The sequence below is a fragment of the Ammospiza caudacuta genome, chromosome 2 (genome assembly GCF_027887145.1).
Source record: "Ammospiza caudacuta isolate bAmmCau1 chromosome 2, bAmmCau1.pri, whole genome shotgun sequence".
Taxonomy (NCBI): domain Eukaryota; kingdom Metazoa; phylum Chordata; class Aves; order Passeriformes; family Passerellidae; genus Ammospiza; species Ammospiza caudacuta.
This window is the reverse complement of record NC_080594.1, coordinates 109,770,973-109,797,138: the sequence shown is the minus strand read 5'-3', so window position 1 is coordinate 109,797,138 and position 26,166 is coordinate 109,770,973. Positions and strand designations below refer to the sequence as shown.

Below are 26,166 nucleotides of genomic sequence, written 5' to 3'. Positions count from 1 at the left end.
CATAGAATACATGCATTTTTCACACCGGGTCGCGCCGCAGGCTGAGGGCAGAGGCGGCTCCCTCTGGGTATCGCAGGGAAGGAGGAGCAGGGTTTGGTTATGTTTTCCATCTCCCCTCCTTCCCCCCGCCTCTTTTCCAGCCAGTGAAGAGTGTCTGTCCCTTTGAGCGGCCGGCACAGCGCCTGCGGCTGCACACACACACACAGACACGCACACCCAGACACGCACACACCCCCGCCGCTATAAATAAGTTTCGGAGCCGGGCAGAGGCGAGCGGAGCGCATCTACCGGCGGCACCGGGAGGCCGGGACAGCCCCGCCGAGCCTCCCCCGGCTCAGCCCGGCCCCGGCCGGACCATGGCGTGCCGCTGCTGCTCGGAGGGCCGGCGGCACAGCAGCATCCTCTACAGCATCCTCCGCAGCCAGGAGGAGCGGGCCGTGCCGGCGGCCGGGCCGGCGCCCCGGGGCTGCCCGTGCGGGTCGCGGCGCAGGGTGGCCCTGCGGAGCCCGCAGGTGGCTTGCAAGGCGGCCTCGGCCGTGCTGGTGAAGACGCTGCGCTTCGTGCAGAACGTGCCCTGCTTCCAGGAGCTGCCGCTGGACGAGCAGCTGCTGCTGGTGCGCAGCTGCTGGGCGCCCCTGCTGCTGCTGGGGCTGGCGCAGGAGCGGGTGCACCTGGAGACGGTGGAGAGCGCGGAGCCCAGCATGCTGCAGCGCATCCTCACCGCCCGGCAGCACGGCGAGCGCCCGCCGGCACCGGCACCGGCCCCGGCACCGGCACCGGCACCGGCACCGGCACCGGGCCGGCCGCACCACGGCCCGCACCCGCCCTCGGCCGGAGACATCCAGGCCATCAAGGGCTTCCTGGCCAAGTGCTGGAGCCTGGACATCAGCACCAAAGAGTACGCCTACCTCAAGGGGACGGTGCTCTTCAACCCGGGTGAGTGGCCGGGCGGGGCAGCGGGGTCTCTCTGCCCGCCTGCATCCCCCGGGAAGCGGGGCAGGGCCGAGGCTTTCCTCGGGGTGAGAAAGGTGCTGGAGGAGAGGGCGGATCAACGTTTCACCTTCTGCTCCTTCCTCAAGACCCCGGCCGCAGGCAGGGAGGGGGTCCGGCGGCAGCTCGGTCTGGGGTCCGGAGGGCTGGCGCTTTCCAGAGATGCTTTCCACGAACAAAGCGAATTCCAGGCGCCTGGCAGTCGGTTAGAGAAGGCTGGGAGGCAGCAGCGGCTTCTTGCTCCTTTCCCTGGAGCTGCGGGATCTCTCCTGCCCGGCCCGATGGGAGAGGCGCGCCCCGCAGGGCAGGGAAAGCAGGGCAGGGAAAGCTCAGGGCTTCCAGCCACAAAGTGCTGTGTGGCTTTGGGTATAGCACTTATGATCGTGGAGGTTTATAGGGTGTTTTTGGTGGTTTTCAGTTTTTTTTTTTTTTTTTTTTTTTTTTTTTTTTTTTGTTTTTTTTTTTTTTTTCCTCATCTCTCTTTGTGGAGTATCCCATAGATGCAGCTCTGCCAAGTCGCTTATTATCGCGTCGGTGACTGACCTGAAAGACAGTCAGGATAGGGCAGGCTGGATGTGGCACTTCCCAAGCACGGCAGCATCCTGTGAAATGGGACAGGGCTCTGCTGGCGCTCCCGCTGCCAAACTGGGAGTTATTGGTGGTTAGGTTCCTGTAGTGGTACTTTGCATTTATCATCCTGCTTCTGTAGTTTTGCTTTCTATACAGATAAGAGAGAAAAGTTACAATAGTTAAGGTGAAGCTTATGTTACACAAGTCAAATTTGGAAGCTAGTCTAATGCAAAAAGATAGAGGAATTGCTCTGGAAGGAAAAGTTTCTTCTCTGAAAGGGTAGTCAAGCATTTGAATAGGTGGTCCAGGGAAGTGGTTGAATCACCATCCCTGAAAGTGTTCAAAAATGTGTAGATATGTTGCTCAGGAGCATGGTTTAGTGGTGGACCTGGCTAATGGTTGGACTCAGTGATCTTGGAGGTTTTTCCACCCAAAATGATTCTATGGTCAAATATAGCCTTAATTCTGCACCTTCCATCTTCCAATATCCTTACTGTGGTTCATTGGAAAACTTCCTGTCTCATGCTGGAGTCAGCACTTGCCACTGATTAACTGGAGTAGAAACAGCAGTCAAAAGAAGCCTTAAGTGTAAACCGCGCATTTTTGTAGAAGTGAAAAATTGAAAAAGTTATTTTTGTTGTCTTCACCTCTGTAATAGTTGGAGACCATTCTTCAATCAAAGTTTTTATCAACTAATTTGTTTAAGACCTAAGGGAATGTTGACAAACAACATGTTTTACGTTTGTGAAAAAGAGTATTAAATATCCAGAACATCACTATGATAAGAATTTGACCTTCCCAATAAAATTTGGCATCTTGGCTTTGCATACAAGAAGCCCTCTAGCAATTTAAGTTGCTTCTTTCCTTAAGTGATAATTACAGTCTGTGAGCTGTTAGGAGTTGTTCTGTAAGAATAATGTTGTTTTATAAACAAAAATATATAAACAAAATAATTTATTTTTCTTTTCAGATCTACCTGGACTGCAGTGTACACAGTACATTGAAGGATTGCAGAGGGAAGCACAAGAAGCTCTAAATGAACATGTCAGACTCATTCACAGAGGTGATGAAGCCAGATTTGCCAAGCTCAATGTTGTTCTCTCCTTGTTGAGATCTATTAATGCTAATGTGGTTGCTGAATTATTCTTCAGGCCAATCATTGGAGCAGTGAACATGGATGACATGCTTTTGGAAATGCTTTGTGCAAAATTATAATTAAAATTATAAAGGTGTGTAAAATAATGACAAGAAGTCCAGTGCAAAGGAAGCCCCAGAGCAGAATAGTGTAAAGTATTGTAAATAAACTAACTTATTGTTTTTACATAGATAGTATTTTTGTATTCCATAATAAAATATTCTTCAAGTTCTGTAAGTAATTTTTATTAAACACAATAGTTTTGGAATAAGGTTATCGTCATCAAAACAAGCTCTAAGGTTGTAGAGAATATTCATATCTAAAGCTGACTGGCTATTCTTTTACCATGCCTCTAGAATAAAAAACATATTTACTATATTTGTACTTTCAAGGTGAGTAATCCTTGGTTTTTCAAAATAAGCACAGTCTTGCTGCTATTCTTATTACTTCTATTGACTTTAACAGAGTCAAATCTGTGAAGGTTATTAAATATTCACCCAAGGTTTTCTTCCATATGGGGAATATGTATTAGGAGTGTTTTGAGGCTCAATGAACCTTAAAGTAGCTTCATCAACTCTTAATATTTGCAGTAAAACATTCCATTCAATTAAATAAATCTTTTACCCAAAACAACAAGCAAATAAAAACCCCCTCAAAAAATATCCAAACAGCAAATGTTAATTAGGATCAGGAGAACTAGCAGGGTGGACTCCACACTTTTATTTCTTCTAGATAACTGCTAACTGGGACTTCAGTAGTCATATTCTCCAGATTATTTATTCCTATTGACAAACCAAATTATTATGCTGAAACTTGGTGTTCCACAGGTACTTCGATCCTAATTTGTCACAATTTGACATGTGACAATGCCTTAATTAAGCATAGAGCTCAACATTTTATTTTATTTTATTTTATTTTATTTTATTTTATTTTATTTTATTTTATTTTATTTTATTTTATTTTATTTTATTTTATTTTTCTTGGACTCGATTTTTTTCTCCCAAAGTCATTGTGTTTTCATTGGAAAAATACCCTGTTTTAGAAATAAAATTAGAAATAAAATTAGAAAGGGAAAATCAGTGATTTAAGGGGGATTTGTCTCATCGTTTTCTAGCTTTTCCCCAGGGGAATATTGGTAATGAAATGGAGATTGAAATGTGATGTTTTCCCAAAGTAAAAGGCATCAGTAACTCCATGTATTGTTCAGACATATATTAACCATCAGCAACAGTTGGTTTTTAAAACACAATTAATAAAGTTGAAGGAGTTGCTCTCCTTAGCAGGAGGAGTGCAGGAAGAGGGGACAGAGCTGGAAGAGCTTTCTTTTGCTGCCACCTTGCGCAAAGGACAATCACAGCTCCTGCTGAGGTAAGGAGCAGGGGCACTCTTGTCTTGTACCTCCCCAGATAGAACTTATGGGAAGCAGAAATTGTTTGAGAAATAGCCAAACAATCCTAAGTGTACAAGTTCATTCAGAAATATCACTGAAATTTGTATTGCCATGGCACTAAGGATATCCTCATGGGCTTTGACACTGTCACTGAGGAAAAGTAACTGAGCAAGAAACACAACCCCCATCCCAAAAAACGATGGTGGTCCATAAATGAGCAGTGTTCTGGTGCTCACATAGCTCTGTGTAGGCTTGAGGAATGTCCCAAAAATTCAAAAGAAGAAAAAAATGTAAGTAAAGTGTTTACTACCAGTGCAGACTTCAGATCAGTTCAGACCATAATAAAGCAGGCTTAGAGGCTTAGTTTTTATGTTAGGTTGATCCTTTTATACGTACACACATGTATATGCACACCTATAACAAACATCTACATGTGGATAATATTTATTGTGCATGTTAAATGTTCTGTGAATTTACAATAGCTTTTGAACTTACCTGGTATCTCTTTACCATAAATGTGTATCTATGTTTCCCTCTTTGTAGGCAGCATATGAGCTTACAATGGTTAGTTTTCAAGGATGTCTGACAAAAACCTCTTTCCACAAAAGCAGAAAGCATGATGCTAAAACATTTAAATAGTTGTTAGTGGCAGATGGTGTATCTTGGGTAAGGACTAAAGAGAACTCCAACAGCCGCAGACTGAAACAATGTTGTTGCCACATGGAATTCATTAATACTCACACTAGTGTTCAGACTTCTCTGCTAAGTGGCAGAAGAGACTTGTTTGCAGTACTCCTAACAATGAATTTTAATAGCTAAGCCTTGGTCACAGGCCAGCATTTTCAGCTGAACAGTCACCTTGAGACATCTTGGGTCTATTGTGCCACTCAATACTGTAGTTTTCATGACTCAGGGGTACCTACCTACATCCCCAGGTTTGATGTCTCAACAAATTCTATGTTCTACTCAGCTTTCTGAAGCTGTCATGAAAAATGTGCACTGCAAATCCACCTTGAACTGTACTCTATCATATTTCTCTTGGAGCAGCAATACTGTTAGTCATTCAGCTGTTGTCTATTCTAATGGAAGCACCTGGGAATGGTAAGCAGGAAATCTGAATGGGAAACTAATTTTGTCAAGGTTTTTGCAGAGAACTGGGAAAAACAGTGTCTTTGTAGGCCAGAGTAAGAGGAATGACAAAGCTAGACATTAAAAAGAGATTTGTAGGAGGAACCAAGCTGAAGACTTGGGAGAACTGTGCAAGAATGAAGAGTTGGTGTGGTTCTGAAATGCAGTGGGGAAGGGTCTGATTTCAGTGTGGGGACAATGTGCTAGGAGCTGAGTAGGAGGAGCTGGAGGGAGATTGTAACTCACAGAACAAGCTAGAGGAAAAGGTCAATGTGGGAGGATTCATCTGTCAAGTCCAGAAGATTTACAGGGCAGGCAAGAGCCCACCCCAGAAGCTGACACTGGAGAGGACAAAGGCGTCCCCCCTGACCTGCTGGGACAAGTGGCCTGTTCTCTCCCTGTTCTGTCCCTGCTCTCTCCTTGTTCTCTCCCTGCTTTCTCCTTGTTCTCTCCCTGCTCTCTCTCTGTTCTCTCCCTTTTCTCTCCCTGTTCTCTCTCTGCTCTCTCCTGCTCTTCCCCTTCTCTCTCCCTTTTCTCTCCCTTTTCTCTCCCTGTTCTCCCCCTGCTCTCTCCCTGTTCTCTCCCTTTTCTCTCCCTGTTCTCTGCTCTCTCCCTGCTCTCCCCCTGTTCTCTCCCTGTTCTCTCCCTGCTCTCTCCTTGCTCTCCCCCTCTTCTCTCCCTGCTCTCTCCCTGTTCTCTCCTTGCTCTCTCCTTGTTCTCTCCCTGCTCTCTCCCTGCTCTCTCCACTGCTGCTGCTGCAGAAAGGCCCCTGGTGGCAGCTGCGCAGGGGTGAAGAGTGAGCTTCTCAGCCTTTGACAGCATGCAATGGTCACAGAATTAAGCAAAACTCCTCAGATCTTTGGCCCTGGGTGCTCTACAGCAGGTTTTTCTGCTGGGTAGGAGAAGTACTGAGCTAGATCTCTTTCTGTCCTGTGCAGGGTGGGTGAACTCTGGCTCAGGTAGTCTCAGATGGCCATGGCCACTGCTGTGGCACAAGGGGTGATCTTTCTGGACATCCTGGGCAGCAGGAATAGGACAAAGCACTGGAGGCCTCAGCGAGGCAGGGTGGGAAGCAAAGTGGCCATTCAAGGATGCTTCTTGGTGATGTAGCCTTTACTAGAAGAAGGGGGGCAGGTCAAGACCCTCCCACAGCCTCAGGCAGTGTGTGAGTGCTCTGTTTGTCAGCTGCCTGGGACTTCTGAGGAGATAAAACCTTCCAGCCCTGCCTGCTGCTGAGCAGTGTGTGCTGGGAGCTCTGAAATGTGCTGTGAACACTGTGCTGGGAGCTCTGCCCTGGGCTGGGAGCTCTGCACTGTCACAATGCAGAACAGAATTTCTTGTCATGTTCCTAAATGTACCAGTAAAGACTGCTTTTTGTAGGAACCCAGAACATCTCTAGTCAAGACCCCTGCCAGGTCACAACAAATTAAGTAGAACAATAGTGAATTTATCACAATGTGGAAAAGTAGATTTTGGGGTTTCTAGAATGGGGGTTCAGGGGAAAAGATGGAGGGATCTGGGCACGTCCTGCCTTTCTCCTTCTTCTTCTTGGCCTCCGTCTTCTGCTGTGATGTTGGCACTTTTAGATTGGTTTAGAGTAGAAGCTCACTGTCTAACACAGGTGATAGGTATTGGAAAGTGATTGTAAACATTGTATACGTAGCTTTTAGTATAAAGACATAACACCACCCTGGGGGCAGGCAGAGTGTCTGGACTGTCCTGCTGGATGGATCTCGGCAGGGCAGGAGAAAGAATTTTATAGATAAGGAACAATAAACAACCTTGAGACCGAGAAATGAAGAGCCCTGACTCCTTCTTCAAGTGCTGGGCTGGGAAAAGAGACTTTCTAACATTTCTCAGGGTCACTCTGACCAGAGAGAGATCCCAACAGCTTTTCAGATCAAATATTGACATGGCTTCTGAGGATATTTTAGCATTTTCTCTGCTTGCTCTCTATCCCTGTCATTTCAGGCACCATTTTTTTTTCGGCCCTGCAGGGTATTAGAGACACTTTAATTAAGAGCAGTGTCCCAAGCAATTTAACCCTGCAATCCCCAGAGTGTGTCTCAGGCAGAGGCAGTGCTGTACAGAACCATTCCCAGCCAGCTCAACAGAGATTCCCATTGCTCCTGGCCAGGCCTGCCCCTCCAGCAGCCCAGACTGGCCTCTAATCACAAAGCACCATGTGCCAGAGCAGCCTTGCCATGTCCTTCTCTCTGAAGAGATGTGAGAAAGGATAATTTAAAAACCAAGTTGCATTTTCAGTTGTATGAGTGCTTCTTTTAGATAAGGAAAAGCACAGCATTTATTTATAATCTCACTTTTCCAAGTTTAATACATAACCTTTGGTTTGGTAACGTTTCTAATAGTTTGCTTTAAACTTTGTAGCATTTTGCTGTTGTGTGTAGACTGTGAACCTTGTTAATACCTAATGAATAGCAACTTTCCTACCCAAGGTGGTATTCTGCCATTTAAATTTTCTTGTTTTGAATTGGCCTCAAATACTGGCTTGAAATTATGGTAGTCAGTCACTTTCATTTCTTTTCAGACAGAATTTATTCCTCCAGTGGACCTTCTGGGAATTGCAATTTATCAGTTTTCAATTCATTGAAAAAAAGTCCTGAACAGTGCAAGCAAATATTATATAAAAAAAAATTGAAATTTTGAGATGCAGCTTGAGATTTGAACACATATATTGTCTTAGGACTCCTAATATTTATTTTAGATTATGGAAGTGTAGTATTTTTAATCTGAAAGTACATGAGTAAAATTCAATAGCTAAGACAAACAGAGGCTGTCAGAGAAACTTTGACGAAAATATTCCTAAATCTACAAGCTCTGTGAGGTCACAGGGCTATAACTTGTTAGCTCTATGCAAATCCACAAATCATTCACATTGTTGATAGTAATGGGTAGCCATTTCACTGCTTGTGTCTCTATGAAATTGGTCCAGCTTCATTTACATATTCACAACATGCCTAGATGTAGTAAATAACCACACAAGTGTTATGCAAACATATGTGATACACAGACCCTTTTTCTTCTGTGTGTAGTTGTTATTTACTTTTTGTATAAGGGAAATTATATTCATTCCAGGTTCAGAAAAAAAGAGTCTGACCTTTAATTGTATAGAAGCACTCACTGTTTGGTCACATGGGATGAATTTCACCTTCCTGAAACTGAGCTGTCTGAAAATTTAACATCTAGTCTCGTTGGGGCATCTGGGCTGTGGTGGAGAGGATGGGGAGGCACAAAGATCTTCAGGTTCCTTTTGATCTCAGCATCCCTACTGTAGGGTGGCATCATGGATTTGTACTTTGCAGAATAAGACTTGATTCAAGTTAAACACTGAACTGTCAATCACTACAGTTTGGTAAAGTGAAACTTCTGGGAAACCATCAGCCATCTTCTCTCAGTTGAGACCATAATAAAACTTCTCACATATGCACATACCCATACACACACACATAGCAAAATGTAGCAGGACAATTCATATTCTGTTCTTCTGGTGGGACTGAGTTAATAGAAATAACAAAAAAGTCAGTAAAGCCTCCAAATGTAGAGAAAAAGTATTTAGAAAAAACCCTTTTGTACACGTAACTATATTTGCCCTAGGAGCAGGCCTGCAGTTCCAAATTTTAAGTACACAACTAATATCTGCCATCTCTAAGTAAAAACTAGCTGAAGAAAATGAATCTGTTTTTCAAAGAAAGAGACAATCCAGTTTATTTTGTCTCTTTGAAACTGGAATCAGCAGATAGGGTTGACTGATCAAATAACCAAAAAAATCAGTACTGGAACTAAGTGGTTTTATTGTTATTATTATAGGGGCTTTAATTTTTTTTTCTTTTCCCATACTCTGTTTACCAGATCAGGGAGATATAGGAATAGATGTGACTCTGTCTTCAAAATGTTGCAACTTAGCCAGCAGCAGCCATTCAGTATATTGCTTCTTGTTGAGTACACTTTGGTGTCCTGAAGAACCAGAGCTGGAGGAGATCTTTAAGATTTTCCACAAAGCTGAGGAGCAGTGCTGCATTTCTAACTCTAGAATAATTAAGTGGAAGTCCTGGTTCTCCATCAGCTGACCCTCAAACAAGGTAAAGAGAACAAATCCTATTGCAGTGGGATCAGAGCTCATCTGAGCTGGTAACTTCACCTGTTCCCAAACAAGATCACTTGGCTGAGATAGCATTTATGACCTGTAATTTATATGTTATTTCTAGCTGATTTCCAGACATGCTAATCTGTGCAGAAATTGAGGGAGGTAAGAATGATGCTTGAATGGGTTTCTGATAAAGAAGTCCCAAAACTCAAGAAGTTACCGCCTTTAAACTGATTTTCAACAGGTCCTTCCTATAATTTCTGAGATTTTGAGTTGTGAACAGAAAGCTTCCACTGTCATGTGCTGTGGTCAAATTATCACAGCCTAGTTAGCACTTTGAATAAAGGTGAGTACATCATACAGCTGAACTCTAAAACTCTTAATGGCCATCAGCTGGAACTAGTTATTTTGTCTAGAAATCCTGCTCAGAAGATTCCAGCTCAATTAGAAGGGTGCCCTACTCTAACCAGAGACACACCCAAGCTACAGCCTAGTCCAGCCCTGATCTGGGGTGAAACCTGAGTGTGATGCTGCAGTTTCCTCTCTCATTTCTCTCCTTCCCTCCCTCCCTTGCAGTGCTTTGATTTTTATGTACCCTTATCAAAGCACTGCTGCTTAGCTTTTATTTTAGCATCGGGGTTTTTTTTTCTAAATAACTTCTTAAAAAGTATTTTAAGAAATAATGTTATCCCAGTCAAATTAGGAATAATTTAATATATAAAGTAAATTGATATTAAAAGAAATGTGGGAAGTGCATCAGATATATGGGCTGAAAGGAACTCGTGGCTCCTTCCACTTAGGTTGTTGCTCTGGACAACTCCACACATGGCAGCTTGCCTTGCTTTCTCCAGATGCATTGGGGAAGTTGTATACCACTCCTTTTCTCAGTACTGAGCAATTAATATTCCTGTTATCCATGTCTTTCCCTTCTTGTCACTGTGTTACATGTTGGGACAAAACTTTAAAAGTATTTTCTCCCTTATTTATGGGACAAACATAGAGCCCTTGTAAGAGTAAAGCAATTACTGATATCATGAAGGAGGCATGGCTTATTTAGTTTTGCCTGGCTCCTGAAGAGTCCAGCATTCTTGAAGTTGCTATGGTCTCAATGTTTCCTCAATGCAAACCATAGAAGTAATTCAGCAAATAACCCCTTTTTCTATCAGTTATTTTATCACAGAACAGTAAAGGTGACAAGAAAAAAATATGAAGAGAAGCAGTAAAGCTGAAACAGGCTATAAATTACAGTGGATGTATACTCTGTTCTTCTCCATAGTCATATGGCTGGAAGGGATTTCATGGTGTCATCTAATCCATCCTGCTGTCCTGACAGGATGAATTGTACACCATGTCATACATGGCAAGAGCTTGTCTAATCTGTCTTTAAACATTTTAGTGATGGGGACTCTATAACACCTCCATTCAGTCTATTTTTGTGACACTACCCTTAAAATTCTAAAGTTTTCCAGGCATCTGAGCTGGCCCTTCTATATTGTAGCATAATCTCCCTTTTTCTTAACTAGCTCACCAGCCACGTGGACAAACTTTGTGGCAGAAGACTCTGGCATATTTGAAGGCTGTTAAACTTACATTTTGTGGAAAGCTTCTTATCAGGGTTCTTTCAGTCACTCATGTTCCCTAGAACTTTCTCTACACACCCATTTGGTCAGTCAAAATCTGCAACTCACAGATTTTCCACTGGAATATAAAAAAAATGCAAATTAAGAATTATACTCCTCTATGATCCATTTACACTATCTTATCATCAATTTTTAAGCATCACAATGAATTCTTCCTAAACATTTTTATATGTACTTCTTTTATATCACTCTAGCACTGTCTGACAGTCAATAATCACAGTTAAAACATATTTTCCAGCTTCAGTTCTAAACATTCTGCACAGATTGCATTTTTACTTTTCTAACCTCATGGCTGTCGTATTTGCTGTTATATGCAGTTATATTTGAAATATCTCTTGGACTTTCTTTATTCAAGGTGGTCTTGACACTTGTGAAATTTAAAAATAAGACTGTTCAAAACACTTAGAAATTCCCTAGTGGGACTGTTCTTAAACTGTCAGTGTGGGTGGATGAGCTTGGTGGATGGATAGTTTTCAGTGCCTAATTGCCCTGAATCTATGAAATGCAGTTCCTTTTGTACCATTAGCATATGTCATTGTCTCAATGACCATTATTTTGTTTTCTTGACACAAATAGGCAGCACTTTATGGTAGATTTTAATTTGCTTATTTAAATTGTCTTAAACAAAAAAAGGAAAAGGAACCAAGTGCAGGTGTCACATAGCAGTTTTTCTGGAATTAGTATGCAGAGAATATGAAAGCAAAACAGCTAATTTTGTTTGCAACAAGAACAATGATTTACATCAAAAGTGAAACACTATAATTTCTGCAGACCTTTTACTTCACAAACAACAGAGGCTTTCCTACATCAGGAATTTTGCTGGAGAAGAGGAAAAATGAAATAAAATAAAAAGAAGGCAGAAAGATTAAAGGAGCATATGATGGCTGCTATAGAGCCTGGCAAAATCTGCTACACAGCAGGTCTCCTGTGTCTGCTGTGCCATACTCTGTCAAAAGCAGCTCCCAAGTGTGGTGAAGGAAATGTTAACATTTCTAATCTTGGATGTATTCAGTGGTGCCATCTCAGTTTCATCAAAAACCTGCAATAAAATACATCCAGAACATTTTCCCTCATGAAAGCTTAGTGAAACACAGATGTTGCTGCTCCATATTTTCTCAGAGACCCTCAGCGGCTCCTTTCACAGGAAATCTGGGCTTCCCATAACCCCATCATTGCCTCTAACAGCAGCCTGCCATTTCCATCAACATTTTGCTCTGCAGAATTGCTGTTATCGTGCAACACTGTGCTTCCAGCACATTAAACTGGTTAGAACTGAGGCAGCAGAAACCTATCATTGCTATTGCTGGGGAAGAAAGCAGATGCTGTTCATATGCATACTAAGAAATGAGAAGGAAAAAAAATAAACTGAAGACTGTTTTGAAACTTCCTTAGAGAAATGTGAGAAAAAGCACAGTCCAAAAGGCAAGGAAATTACACTAATCAATATCAATAATAAATACCTTAAGCCTGTAGAAGAATGATTGGGATCCATGCTGACATTATCAAAAGCTTTCTTTCTTGCACATGTACTTTTCAATAACAGGCTTATTTTTTTCTCTCTCTCGAGACTGGAATAGCCAATTAAGGTTTTTAAACATCTATGGTTTTTTTTTCCAATAATCTGCACAATGAATACAAATAATCTGTAACTTACAGTGCTGCTTCATGAAAGTCAGTATTTTTGTCTATTATCTATTTTTATCTATTTTATTCTGTGACATCCTGTGGTTTTCCTTAAAATCTGATTTTTAAAATCTCTACTGATTATTTTTTTCTTAGCTTTAATAGTTTTCTCCCTAAAATATTTTGCATAAGAATATTAGTATGATTCCTGTTGAACACTTTCCAGTACTATCACAGGCACATGCATTCACATAAATTTTGTGTACCTAAGCAAGTTCTTATTAATGTGCCTATTATTAACTTTGAAGAAAAACCACTTCTAGACACCGAGTTTTGAAAATGATACTTGGTAACTTGAAGAACCTTCTTCCATTTGTAACTCAGCTGCCTGACATTTCATGATCTAACACATTTAAGTGGCAGGGTACATTAAGATGCATTCATGTATTTGAATAGTTTAACAGGGATTTTTAAGTCTGCACACTGAGGCTGCCAGCACCAAATGAGAATCTCATGGCAATCATGGTGGCCAGTGGGCTCTCAGGGTAGACATTTGTTCTGACAAGTTAAATAAATCTGTCCTGTCAATGGAAAAGGCTGCCTTCAGGAAGCTAAGCAGCAGATCTGCTCAGACTTGTTAAAACTGCTGGTCATTCTCTTGGAGGTATTTGGAATTGGAAATTCCAGATATATAAAGATAAAGTGTATCATGCTGGACCTGACAGCTTAAGGAAGACAGAGTTGCTGCCAAATCCAACTGATAACAAGCTGAAAAATGATTGCCAGCAGGCACAGGGCACATGTGTGGCAGTGCAGGTCAGTGACAGAACCCAGGGCGTTCCCAAAGCACAGGCAGCACCCCCAGCCCTGTCCAGCTCCCTGTCTGGCTGGGCAGGACTGCAGACCAAACGTGGGAGTCCAAGAATCCATGCGCTGGGTGGATCCAGCCAGCAGCAGGGCTGCTCTTACAGCTGGGAGATTTTCTCAGTCTCGCTGAGGGCACCTGCACATGGGGCTCCCAGGGATGCAGCCCCACTCCAGCTGCTGGCAGATTCACAGGCAGGCAGGCAGGCAGGGACACACACAGAGCATGAAAAGTCTTGCTGGAAAGCACTTGGAGGTGAACTTTATCAAGTAGAGAGTCAGACTATGATGATCAAAACAGGGCCAGACAACTGCACTGACCAGACCTTGCTTATGTGTTCATGGACCCTTTTGCTCCCTTCTTCCCCCTCAAGCTCTCCAAATACTTTCCTTTTACTGATCTTTGAGTCCTCCCTTAAGAATCCCATAGAAATCCTGTGCAATCCTAAAATGTCCTTCCCCTGCATCCCGTGATATGTCCCACCCCTAGACAGGAGCCATCCTTTATCCAAAAGATGGCTCAGGCAGTTACCCATCCCCATTCAGCAACAACCAAACTGCCCTAACCCTATACACGCTATTTGCAGCCACATGCGCCCTTACTCAAAATGACATAAAAAAAATCATTGCCTTCTCTACTTCAAGCCAATAATAGTCACAACTGCACTAAACCTCCCTGAACTAGCCTTCCTCCACATCTCAACCCAAACAAGGACCAGTTTTCACACCTGGACACTGGCACTAAGCCTTTGCTGGGACAGCTCTGCACAGGGCCCAGACAGGATTCCCTTCCCTCTTGAGTCTTGAATTGGGATTTCTCCCCTGCCTGATGTTTTCCTTCTGCGCTCCTTTGGGTTTGTGGCTGCAGGGGTGGGCTTGGAGCTGGCTGGACAGGGTGTTGTTTGGGGTGTCTCTGCTCCATTGTCTCTCTGGGCCCTTCCATGGTTGTGCAGGTGAGCTCTTCTCAGATAACCCAACACGTTCATTTTGTCCTGTAACTACAGGGACCAGAAATTCAGTAAGGCTAAGAAAATCTCTCAGCTGTAAGAGAATAAAATAGATCTTAAGCTTCTGCCTTCTGAGATATCCCATGTGTTATTTTTTAGTAATATATGATAACTAGGGCCATTCTACTACAGTTATTATTTGCATGTTAGGCTGCTTTATCTCCCATCTTTCAAAATGCACTTCCACCACTACAGAAAATATTTTTTTCTGTATTTCTTTGAAGAAGTTCAGGATGATAACATCTCTTGATTAAATTTTGGTAGATCACAGATATTTTCACCAAAATTACATCAGTTATCATCTTGTCTACATTTGTTAGTTTTGGGGGCGGGTTACTGAGATGTGATGATGGCGTGTCAATGGGTGCATTTTGATTCCTAAGTACTTTATAAAAGTAATGTTCCTGCATGTAACTTCACAGTGCCACCTATACTTCCTCCACCATACCTTGACCAACACACTTAACCTGCAAACAATGTAAAGCAGAAAAAAGTCAAAGATCCATTGGGTAATTACAAAGTAAGGTCATCAGCTTAGCAAATTCAGGCTAAGATGAGGCTCTCAGTTGCTATTCATATATTCATGCAACTTCACTGACTTTTCTACAGGCTGGAGAAGCAACTTGAGCAGAACTTGGCCCGTGGCATGAGTGACATTTCACACAGCCCTGGTGCCACTTCGCCCACCCCTGTCCCCAGCATATTTCAGCTCAGCTTCTGAGCACCAAACTCACTCCCCAGCTTTCTCGCACAGTTGTGGTGTGAGAGAACTCAGTAAAAACCTCCTTCAGGTTTGAAGAGCTTAACAGAGTTTCCTAAGTGGCAAGTCTCTCAGAAGTGGATCTGAGAGACACCTACCCTGGACTGCAAAGTAGTGTTAAAACCAATGGGTAAGAAATGCTGTTAAGCACCTGGAAAAAATGGCCTTTTCTACTTTGCACCAGATAATTCAATATAAATTTTTGTTCAACATTGTGTCCAGTGGGTGAGCAAGTGCTCCATGGAGTATAGAAGAAGACGTTATGTTTACCTGCATAGGATGCTGAAAGTGTTCCCAGCTGCAGTGCTTGAACTTTTAACCAAATTCCCCTAGCACAACTGAAGGTGTAGTGTGAAAACTAAGGCTTGACTCAAACTGCAAGAGAAGAGATAACTTGAAGAGATTATATTATCAAAGTAACTGCCCTAAATTTTCTCAACAGGTATGTATGAAAGGGAGCTTTTGCAGTAGGTTTTGACTAGTACTCAGAAAAAAACCCCTTTCTTCTTACACAAACAGCCTCAACTAATTCTCTGTAAAATGTAGTCATAGCTGTTTTATATTGACAGCAGTCCTAACCTTGCTCCTTTTGAAAATGAAATGGAAAAAGCAGACAGAATGTAATGGAATTGCTAGAGCTGGAAGCTAGACATAATATCAAGGCTAGTGGTGGAGAATATACAATAGGATTTTACACTGATAAGGAACTTGATCTTAACTCTTATCTTCAAAGGAAATACCTCTAACAAGATGGCATTTTCCAACATGGTGAAAGGCAGGAATTTAAGGAGCAGACCCGAGGGAAGTGTGCTGCCTAGTGAGTTACCAACACCTACACACTGCAGCATTTTGATTTTTTTGAAAGCTTCTCGCCCAGATACTATCCAGCCCCATCTGTGCTCAGCTTGAGAGCTCTGCTGCAGCCAGAGCTCAAAGCTGCAGGCCAAATTGGAGATGCATGAACTGATCAAAATTTCCTGTAATCCTACCTCAAGAATAAGTGACTGAAATGAATTCCATCAGCTCTATACATTTGCAGCACTGCCCCTGGCACATTTGAGTTGATTGGCTTATTGCCATAATGGTTTCAGAAATATACTGCACTATAAATGCATGAGCTCTTCACAGCATTGCATTACAATCAAAATTCCTACACATCTACACCTGCTATTATTTAAATTGCTCACTGCAACTTCATTGAACATGGCACTTTATTACAATGGATGCTCAGCAAGAAAATCAAATAGAAGCGGACAAAGGGATAAAATCACAAGAAAATGAGAGCACGTAATCAAAGGAAAAAAAATATGTAACGCTCTGGGATATCTACTCTTATCCTCACAATATTAAATCATTCTCTTCTTGTCAGTAGGGGAGAATCTAAATGCCTAAGAAGGCTAAATTCAAGTTTGCAATGCTGAAATAGACACTAAGGGGTGAAAGAAATCATGAGTATTTAAAAATCATCATCAAGCCTTCCTGCAAAATCAGCATAACTAGGATTTCATTCCAAGTGACTAAAAGTGTCCAAAAAGAACTCCAAATAAGCTTAATACATTTTTCTTTATTTTTTTTAATGACTAATTTGGAGCACTATGTAAATCATACAGTGCCTCTAGAGAGGGAGAATATATTCAAAAATCTGATGTATATCAACTGTATTTTTCAGGGCTATACAGTCCAATGTCTCCACAGGGCCCATTCAGCAATGCAGCTGCAGGAATCTTCTATTTCTATAGGCAGCACAGGCATGTGGCTCAATTGAGGTTTTTTGGTTTTTTCCTAATATGTGGGCCATAGTGGTTACCTTTCTTTAGATGCAGCTTCTCAGTCAGAAGAGCTAAACCCTCTGAGAATGTGTGATTCTATCAATATTAAAGCTTCAGAAACTGTGTGCATTTGATACCAATTTTATTTGAAAGGAAATCTATTCCTTTTTTATAGTCAAATGTCCTTCTTAAAGGCACTGAAATGAGATGCATTTTTTTCAAATTGCTTGTCTCACTTTGGTTTTAGTTTTACATTTGGCTTTGATGGCCATCAGTATAAAGTAGCAAGATGTAGTTTGGTTGACAGACAGCATTCTTCCTCTCCTCCCCTAACTGAGCTCCTCTGCAGATTGTGTAAAAAAAATTGTGTTTGATTTACAGTCAAAACAAAGAAAAAAAAATGAAATTCTCTGTGGAACAGAATTTGCATATTTTGTACAGCTTTGCCATTGGACTTTTCTTTCACTAATCGCAGGTGAAATATTTGGACACACTGGGGAAGTATTTTTATTTGGATATTCTCTTCTGGTTAATAACTTTTCAGTAAACCAATATATTAACTTAATTTTGCCTCTCCCAGGCATTCTCAACTTGGAAGAGTCTCCTCAAAGTCTCAGAGTAAGAGAAATTCTTTAGTTTAAAATCTGTGGTGATAACAGGGCACATCAACACTTAGACAATAATAATTACCTTTATATTGACTCTTCAAAGTCCATCTGACTGCACTCTTTCGTATTTAACTGCCCAGTTGATTTCTAAAAACAAAACAAAAAAAAGTTAGTGAAATCTAAATTCTGTAGAATTCTAACTTCAGTGCACTTCTTACACCTGCTAGCAGAGAACTACATGATTGTGTAATAATCTGATGTATGCCTCTTCCTTTTCTACCTTCACCCCCCTTGTTCATGAATCCATCCATGTTCTCAGATGTATAATGGGAACATATAATTCTGTGATATCTGTCACTGTTACACTGTTGTGGCATTTTTGCTGCTGACTGTTCTTGAAGACTCAAATACCAGAGTCACTTTGTGCCCACGTTATAAATCTCAGGCTGAAAGGACTAAAGCTCAAGATTTTTTGCATTAAGAAAAACAATTTGCCCCTATCTGGATATCAAATGCAAATATGTCAACAGAATATGTCAGACTCCTTCTCAATTACTAAAAATAAATTCTTTCTATGCCACATACAAACGTTTTGTATCTCAGCCCTTTTCAAGTCTTTTCTATAGGCAGTAGTATCATTATTCACAGCTTAAATTGCAGGCATTTATGTCTCAGTAATGTTCAAATAATCAACTTGAAAACTGAAATACTTCTCAGTTTTACTACAAGCCTCTCTCCAGGAGCTGAAGTTATGCTGATGTTATTTTGCCAAAAAAGAAAAAAAAAACTAACAGTGACAAGTTGCTCTGTTGTCTTTGCATTCAGTAAAATTTTTGCTACATTTATTTAGTCCCAGTCCTGTCCTCCATTTCTAAAGGACTCACGGGCAGATAAAAGACTTGACATCTGAATTGTTTAAACTTTGCCATGAAACGAAGTGATATTAATACTTGAACAAATACAGTCTGTGACTCGGCAATAAAAAGGGGCTATAAGTGAGATATATGAATTGCTAAACATAATTTGAATTATGCATACAAACTTTATGGATCAGCCTATCAACAGATCATCTCCTGTTTGTCATTTGATGGATATTAACTTTATGCACTACTGCTTCAGCTCCTATTTCATGTGAATGTTTACTGATGTCTAAGGTATATTAATTCCCAACAAAAATAAAAGTTCTTACAAGCTCATATTCTTTTCCCTTCAGCATTGTAACTTGTGTAAAATTAATTTCCTTCAAAATTAAATACAAGAAGATAATGACTATAGTGTTGTAACTTTTGTCATTATGTAGGTATATTGTCTTCTTTTCTTCCGAATTTTTAAATTTAAAAATCAAAAATGGAAAAAAAATGCAGGTTTTGTTCTGAATATTAATTTTTAAAAATGTGTGGTAATGGGAAAATTGGAACCAACAGAATTGACTTGAGCCAGGGAACACATAGACATAATTATTTCAGTCAGAGCTCCTGCATTTTTTAGGCCTGAAGGAGAATTAAATTAGATATGTGGAATTCATATATATATATATATATATATATATAAAAATACCCTACCCACACAAAGGCCACCCCCAATCCATTCTCAGACTAGTGTAAAATATCTGCAATTTTGCTTTGCACCTGAAAATCTCTTATTTCTCTCAATATGGTAGTAGATGTGAAGTCCTATTTTCAAAAAATGTGTTTATCTGCATGCTTCTGTGCCTTCACACAGCATAAGAGTCACCATCCTTAGGAGCATCAGTTGGATTGGGAGCTTACCTTTGAAAGGGGATTTTCCAGTCACGCCCTTTTACCATGCCTTGGCTCAGACCATGGAAAGCTCTTAAAGAGCAGGAGTGGATTCCCTTCAGATGGAACCGAGCTGGGGGGTGAGCTCAGCTGCTTGTGGACATTCATGTGACTGGGCATGAACTAGCTCTGGAGCCTGGAATCCCTCCTGACACTGCTGGGGAATACCAAACAGAACCAAACCTGCTGCTAGTTGGGTAGATTAATGCTTAACTAAATCTGTTTTGGAAAAGCCAACATGTCATATACTCATTGATCACAGAGACTATTTCCCTCTCTTGGCTCTGATTTTGAGGATATCCTAAGGAAAAGGGGAAATTAAAGTTCCTTTGGTGTTTGGTGTGCTTGTTTCACAGGAAAGGGAGGACAGTCTGTGCCCCTGTGTTGTGTTTGCATGGCCAGATTTGGTAACGGGGGGGCTACAGGGGTGGCTTTTGTGAGCAGCTGCTGGAAGCTTCCTCCATGTCCAGCAGAGCCAATGCCAGCTCCAGGACGGACCCACAGCTGGCCAAGGCTGAGCCCACCAGGAATGGTGGGAACACCTCTGTGATAACATATTTAAGAAAAATAAAAATATTTTGCAGATACAATTGCAGCCAGAGAAGAAAAGAGTGAGAACGTGTGAGAGGAGCAGCAGTGCAGGCACCAAGGTCAGGGGAGAAGGAGGGGCAGGAGGTGCTCCAGGTGCCAGAGCTGAGATTGCTCTGCAGGCCCAGGTGCAGCCCATGGTGAGGCAGCTGTGCCCCTGCAGCCCATGGAGGGCAGGGGATGCTGAGATCCACCCACAGCCCACAGAGGAGACCCAAGCTGGGGCAGGGGGATGCCTGAGGGGAGGCTGTGAACTTGTGGGAGGCTCGTGGTGGAAGAGGCTCCTGGCAGGTTTCCTGGTAGGATTTTTCACCCTGTGGGGGACCCACACGGGAGCAATCTGTCCTTGGAGGACTGACCCTGTGGAAGGGTGACCCACATTGCAGCAGTCTGTGGAGAACTGTTCCTGTGAGATGGACTCAGGTTGGAGAACTTCATGGAGAGCTGTCTCCTGTGGAAGGGACCTCAGGCTAATCAGGGAAAGTGCTCCTTCCACAGCAGCAGGAACAACCTGTGATGAGCTGACCATAACCCCCATTCCCATCTCCCTGCACTGCAGGGGGAGGAATTAGAACTGGGAAGAAGGGAGGGGTGCAAGGAAGGTGTTTTTAAGGTCTTATTTTTACTTAATATCCTGCTTTGATTTTGTTAGTAACAAATTCAAATAAGGTATCTAGTTCTGGCCTGGTTTTACCCATAATGGCATTTGATGAGTGATTTCTCCTGGTCTTTATCTCAATCCATGAACCCTTCTTTTTATTTTCTCTCCCCTGTCCAGCTGTAAAAGGGAATGATTGAGAGGCTTTGGGGGGTGACTAAAATCCAGCCAAGGCCAACCTACTACATCCTCTCTCTTTTCCTATTGCCTTCTCAGAACACAGAACTCTCCTTGCAGTTGATATCTTCTATAATCCCCATAACAGTATGGTCCATCTGGCTTAGTGCTCAGGCTGGGCCAAAGCTCTTGTGAATTTTCTCCTTTATTGTGGGTATGATTGGTTATTTCCTTAGCATGATGGATGGAAGATGATGCTCCCAGCTGTAAGATTACATGTCCACAGGGAAACACAATTACAACGTCTACATAATAAGATGACATCCACATTTGCATGATTTCCATAAGTAATTAGAAGAGAGGACTGTTAGCTGCAGCAAATACATAAATAAGGTATGAAATCTGGAAATCTGAGATAACTTGGGGAGAGGAGGGAAGGGAACACAATTTTGTGTAGCTGAGCACCACCAGTTCTGGGGGTTACAGGGCAGGTGCAGATGTGGACCTGGTCAATGGCCACCTACAGGTCACCCAAGTTGGCCAGAGTGAACAGGCCACCCTGGTTCCTTCCCTAGGAAATCCCCTGAAGGTCACACAGGCTCCCAGATAAACAGAAAGTGACTTTTCTGTGACACATTGATGCTAAAGATCCTAGGAGAGGTAAAAAAAAAAAAACAAACAACAACCTCACATGAAAAGCCTTTTGAAAACTGTTTTGTTTTGATTGTTATGCACAAAGCCAGCAGCTCCCTGTATTGCAAATATTTCTCCTGTAATATTGGGCACATTCCAGTAAGTGAAAGAAGATGCCATCAGAGATACAAAAGATGTGAAGGGCAAGTTGTTAAATACAATCACTCTCCTTGGAGGAAATTTGTGGTATTTTTCTGTCAGGTTTTAAACCAATACAGGGCTTCTCCTCAAGCAGTGCAATTTGTCACAAGGGAATTAAATTTTTTTTACCAGGCAGTATTTTGTGACTGCTGTTTCCTGTACTTCAGTGGAACACTAAATTTCATGGAAGTCTGCATTTTCCTTCCACTTGAAATATTAGGAAAGAGGCTGTGTAGTCCTTCAGAAAAATAAATAAACCAAAGAGCTATTATTTTTATTTTTTAGTATTTATTTTTAAATATAGAAATTCCCAATTTTGAAATAAAATTTTATGTTTAAATTGTAAAGAAATAGTGTCTGAATTTTCTGTTGTGAAAAAGCGATCTTCTTGAAATATTCCTTTTTATTCCCATAATACTAATACCAATGGTAAGCACAAAAGGCATGAAAGACACAGCAAATCAAACTCCATAACTGAACTGGGAATATTTTAGTTTTAATTCTGTATCCTCCAATGAACAAACTTGACATGAAATAGTTCTGTCATGCGTACTTCTAATATAGAGAAATACATCAAATACCATTCACTGAGTGTCCTATGGAGTATTTTTTTTAAATTATATAGAAAAAGGAGTTTTGAAATTTCAGTCATTTCAAGGTGAGCATATATATTTGTATAGTTACATTTACTTTTTAAAAATACAAGTATTTAATGCATTTATGTAAATATAACTACATTGAATTTATATAAAGTTATACTTTTGCATAGATTTACATTAATAAGATCCTCTTGCAGTAAATTTTTATTATGAATTTAATTTGGATGGTATAACATTTATATAAATAAACATTTATACAATGTAAAAATTGTAAGTGGCAGGAATGATTAAATCGGTGAGCTTCTTATTTTGGCCTTTGCAGCCCAGAACACATGGTGGTGCATTGTGTTGAGGAGTGCAGAGCAGGACCAGAGCTGCAGCACATCCCCTGCTCCTCTTTTAATTGCAGAGGATATGCCAGGTCTTGTTCTCTTCATCCTCTTAAGGTCTGAGAACTCTGCTTTAGTGGCAGAGTAAATTTGGCTTTGCTTTCCTATTGGAGCACCATTTATATTTCACCTCTGTGAAACAGGGATGCAGGATGATCATTAAACTCTCTAAACAAAACTAGGACAGAACTTACCCCCTGCTTTGGGAACCTGAAGCCATGCGCTTTATGCACTTACATCTGAAATTTTGGTTCATGTCTTGCTCTGAATAAAGGAGTTATGTCACACAGCCAGCTGGGTCCCTCAGAAATGTAGAAATGAGCTGACTGAACATAAGTGTTTGTTGTTTAAGTTTATCAGAAGGGTAGAATTATGTGGCCTTATATACATAGTTCTGGTAAGGTTCTGCAAATGACACCTGTCTGCAGAGGAGCTGCTGAGGAACAGGAAATTTGTGTTCAAGCATTTGAGGAGGAGGTTGAGGGATGCCTTTGAAATCTCTGCCTGAGTTGTCTGAGGATTCCTCTGAGTATTCCCGTATTTATTATATATTTTATTTTTATCAAAACCTCTCTGCATATGACATTTGGTGCTCTCATGTCCCAGATATGTATTTCAGTGTCTTGCCCTCTTGCCAGTTTTCAGACACTATGACAGCACCTTTAAAACATTAATTTTCTTGTAAGTTGTCTCTAGCCTACAAAGTACAGCGATCTTTGCTGCTCTTGTAATAAAGAAAATAAAAATGCATTAAGAAGGTGGCAGAGGGGAGAATGGATCACTGCTTTTGGGAAGCACAGTTAAACAGACTTCTGTGGCAGATGTGAAATGTGAAACTGGTGAAGAACAGGTTTTGTACCCTAGGCAGAGCTTTGAAAACTGAGCAGGTGAAAGAGTCACTGGAACTGGGCTGAAATATTGGAACAGGGAGCAAGAAGCAGGAGGATTTGCAGTATCAACTTTTGACTGAATTTGGAAGCCCTGTAAGAGCAATTTTGAGGTTAACAACTGAATAAACAAATATATCCTAAACCATAACATTTACTAAGGACTGACTAGAAATGCTCATTAACTAATTAAAAAATTAATATGCTAATGAGAATTTCACAGATAACTGGGAACAAAACCAGAAGTAGTACACTGTATTGTTAGAAATATTGTTTACCCATCATCTCATCTGATCTCCTGTTTGTCTTCCTTGATATTTTAAATGGCTTACTACAGCAATAAATAGGATTTCTGTATGCTCAGAACAATAAAAAGCATCTCTTTGTCTTCCCAATATTAAGAATTTTTTTATTAAATAAAATAATATTCAGGTTGTATTGTTTGTCAAGCATCATTGAAATATTTGACTCCTCACAGGCAACTGTCCAGATTTTATGCTCATTACTGCCTTGATCTATTTTGTAAGGTAGGCAGGACAATTTTTGTTTTGTATTAGCTTCCTAGATACTGACTTTTTTTTCCCATAATTTTTTACAGACTTTCTAATAATTTTCTGCAGACTCATAATTTTTTACAGACTTTTTAAGGAAGAGTTATTGCTAAGTATTACAAGTTATTTTATTGTCTTATATTATCATCTTCTTTATAAATTATTTAGGGTACTGCATAATTTTATTACTTTACCTCAGAGCCATCCTGCTTACACTAGTAAACTCTTCTTCCCCTGAGACAGTACTGCTCCATATCAACTTTTTAAGTCTAAAATTTTTATTTGGAAAATTTTGAGAACTCAGTAAGCAATCATTTCAGAACAGTGTGAACTGTCAAAAACTATCAGAAACCTAAAAACAGTTTATCATTTAGAAGGAAAGCAATCAACCCAACCTACAAGGCAATCACCTTGTTGGCTGCTAAATTTACCAGGCACCAGTGAGAAAGCACTGTGGGAAAATCAGCGTCAGAATACAAAGCTATGCTGAAACATTCAGTGACACCTGCAGGGAACACAAATAAAAGAGATGATACTGGGGAAGAGACAATCTAAGTTTGAAAAATTGTAATATTTGACATGATTATGTCACTTTACAAAATAATTTATTCCATTCTAATTAATTAATCTTTTATAAAAAATATATATATAATTTACTATAATTAGGTGACTTAAAAACTTAATTCAATCAATTTTAGTCATGATCCTGGAGATCAACACTAATAAGTCTAAAAATTTTGGAGCACATTTGAAGAAATGTTATGATAAACAAGGAATGTCAATTAAACCAGTCTTGTCCGAACAAGCTTAATTCTTTTTCAGTAACACAGAATTATAAAGAAAATTAACATTTCTTCTATCATTTAACTCTTTTTTTCCTGAATATTTCATTATTGGTTAATTATGACTGTCTTATTTTTATAGACTGTAATACATAAAAACTTTTATTACCATTATTACGTACATTTAATGAGTTTCCATTTTTATCAACCATAGACCCTCTAACTTTTCAGTTTTATGGGTCTACTATACTTCATTGAATTACTGCCAAATACCTAATCTTCCAGAGAAAAAATGTAAACAGTCTGCACAGTATATATCATCATCATCATCATCATCATCATCATCATCATCATCATCATCATCATCATTCTCTTTGCCAGTTGACCTGAAATGCAAGCTTTTTTCAGATTCCTTGGTAACTCTTTTCATACTGTAAATGAAAAAAAAATAGGGAAGATAGGGGAAGATATCAGCAATATATGCTTATTATAGATAGAAAAAGTTATAAATTATAACCTACTAAGCTAAGTCCAGACAGATTTCTGTGTAGGAATATGTAAATTGACAATAAAGATATGTAGCAATAAGAATATGTTACAATAAGGAGAAGTGCTGCCTTGCTGACCCTGTATCTTTTTAATCTAATATTCAGTCATTTCCTTACGCACATCTCCTTAGGGCATTGAAACCTCTTCTTGGCTGACAAGGGTTCACACTTTCTCCTGCAGAGTGACCCAGCTACAATGGCTTCATGAAGTTGCATTCTTTAACCCCCAAAATCCTGATGCTGTTGAAGCCAAATATCTGTTTTGCTTTTCCAGGGTGAGATGTTAGGGTCCCTATTTCCCTGAGGAAATAGGCAGCTGCATCCCTGCCTGGAACCAAAGCACAGATTTTCAGCTGAACTTTGAGATGAAATTTCAGAAAGAACATTCATTCACACCCACACCCACAAACACTGCAAACACCCCCACAAAATGGGTGCATATTAAGCATGATGGTGGGGGTCATTTATTTATGGATAATGGAAAATATTTTAAAGAAGATTATTTTCTGCTGTAAAAATGGAATTGTAATAATGACAAGGGAATGGAAGTAAAAGAAAAAAAGATGATTAGTCAGGAAAACATTTGGGTGTGGTGAAAAGAGATGCCTCTACCATTTATTTCAAGATTAAATTACCAAATACTCAAATATGTCTGCAACTGGCTCAACAGCATTATAGATGAATAGGCACTATGCAATCAGAATACATTATATCCCTACAGAGGCAGTCCAGGAGAAATGATGCTGATAAACAAGCCCATATTAAGAGGAGTGCCAGAAAGACTAAAAATAAAGCTTTTTGACAATGCAAAAATGCATTTTGCTA

The 26,166-nt window shown here is 40.6% G+C and overlaps 1 protein-coding gene across 1 annotated transcript; it reads left to right on the top strand.

The window, feature by feature from the left end:
• Nucleotides 1-210: 210 nt before the first annotated feature.
• On the top strand, nucleotides 211-3,042 carry NR0B1 (nuclear receptor subfamily 0 group B member 1). The gene is made up of 2 exons (XM_058800403.1): nucleotides 211-936; nucleotides 2,531-3,042. The coding sequence occupies exons 1-2, from the start codon at nucleotides 357-359 to the stop codon at nucleotides 2,773-2,775; spliced, it is 825 nt and encodes a 274-aa protein (XP_058656386.1). The 5' UTR covers nucleotides 211-356; the 3' UTR covers nucleotides 2,776-3,042.
• Nucleotides 3,043-26,166: the final 23,124 nt, after the last annotated feature.

Excerpts from the sequence above, each read along its gene's own strand:
- NR0B1 (XM_058800403.1), top strand. The coding sequence starts at position 357 with ATGGCGTGCCGCTGCTGCTCGGAGGGCCGGCGGCACAGCAGCATCCTC. Across the intron at positions 937-2,530 it reads GACGGTGCTCTTCAACCCGG|ATCTACCTGGACTGCAGTGT; the intron begins GTGAGTGGCCGG and ends TTTTCTTTTCAG.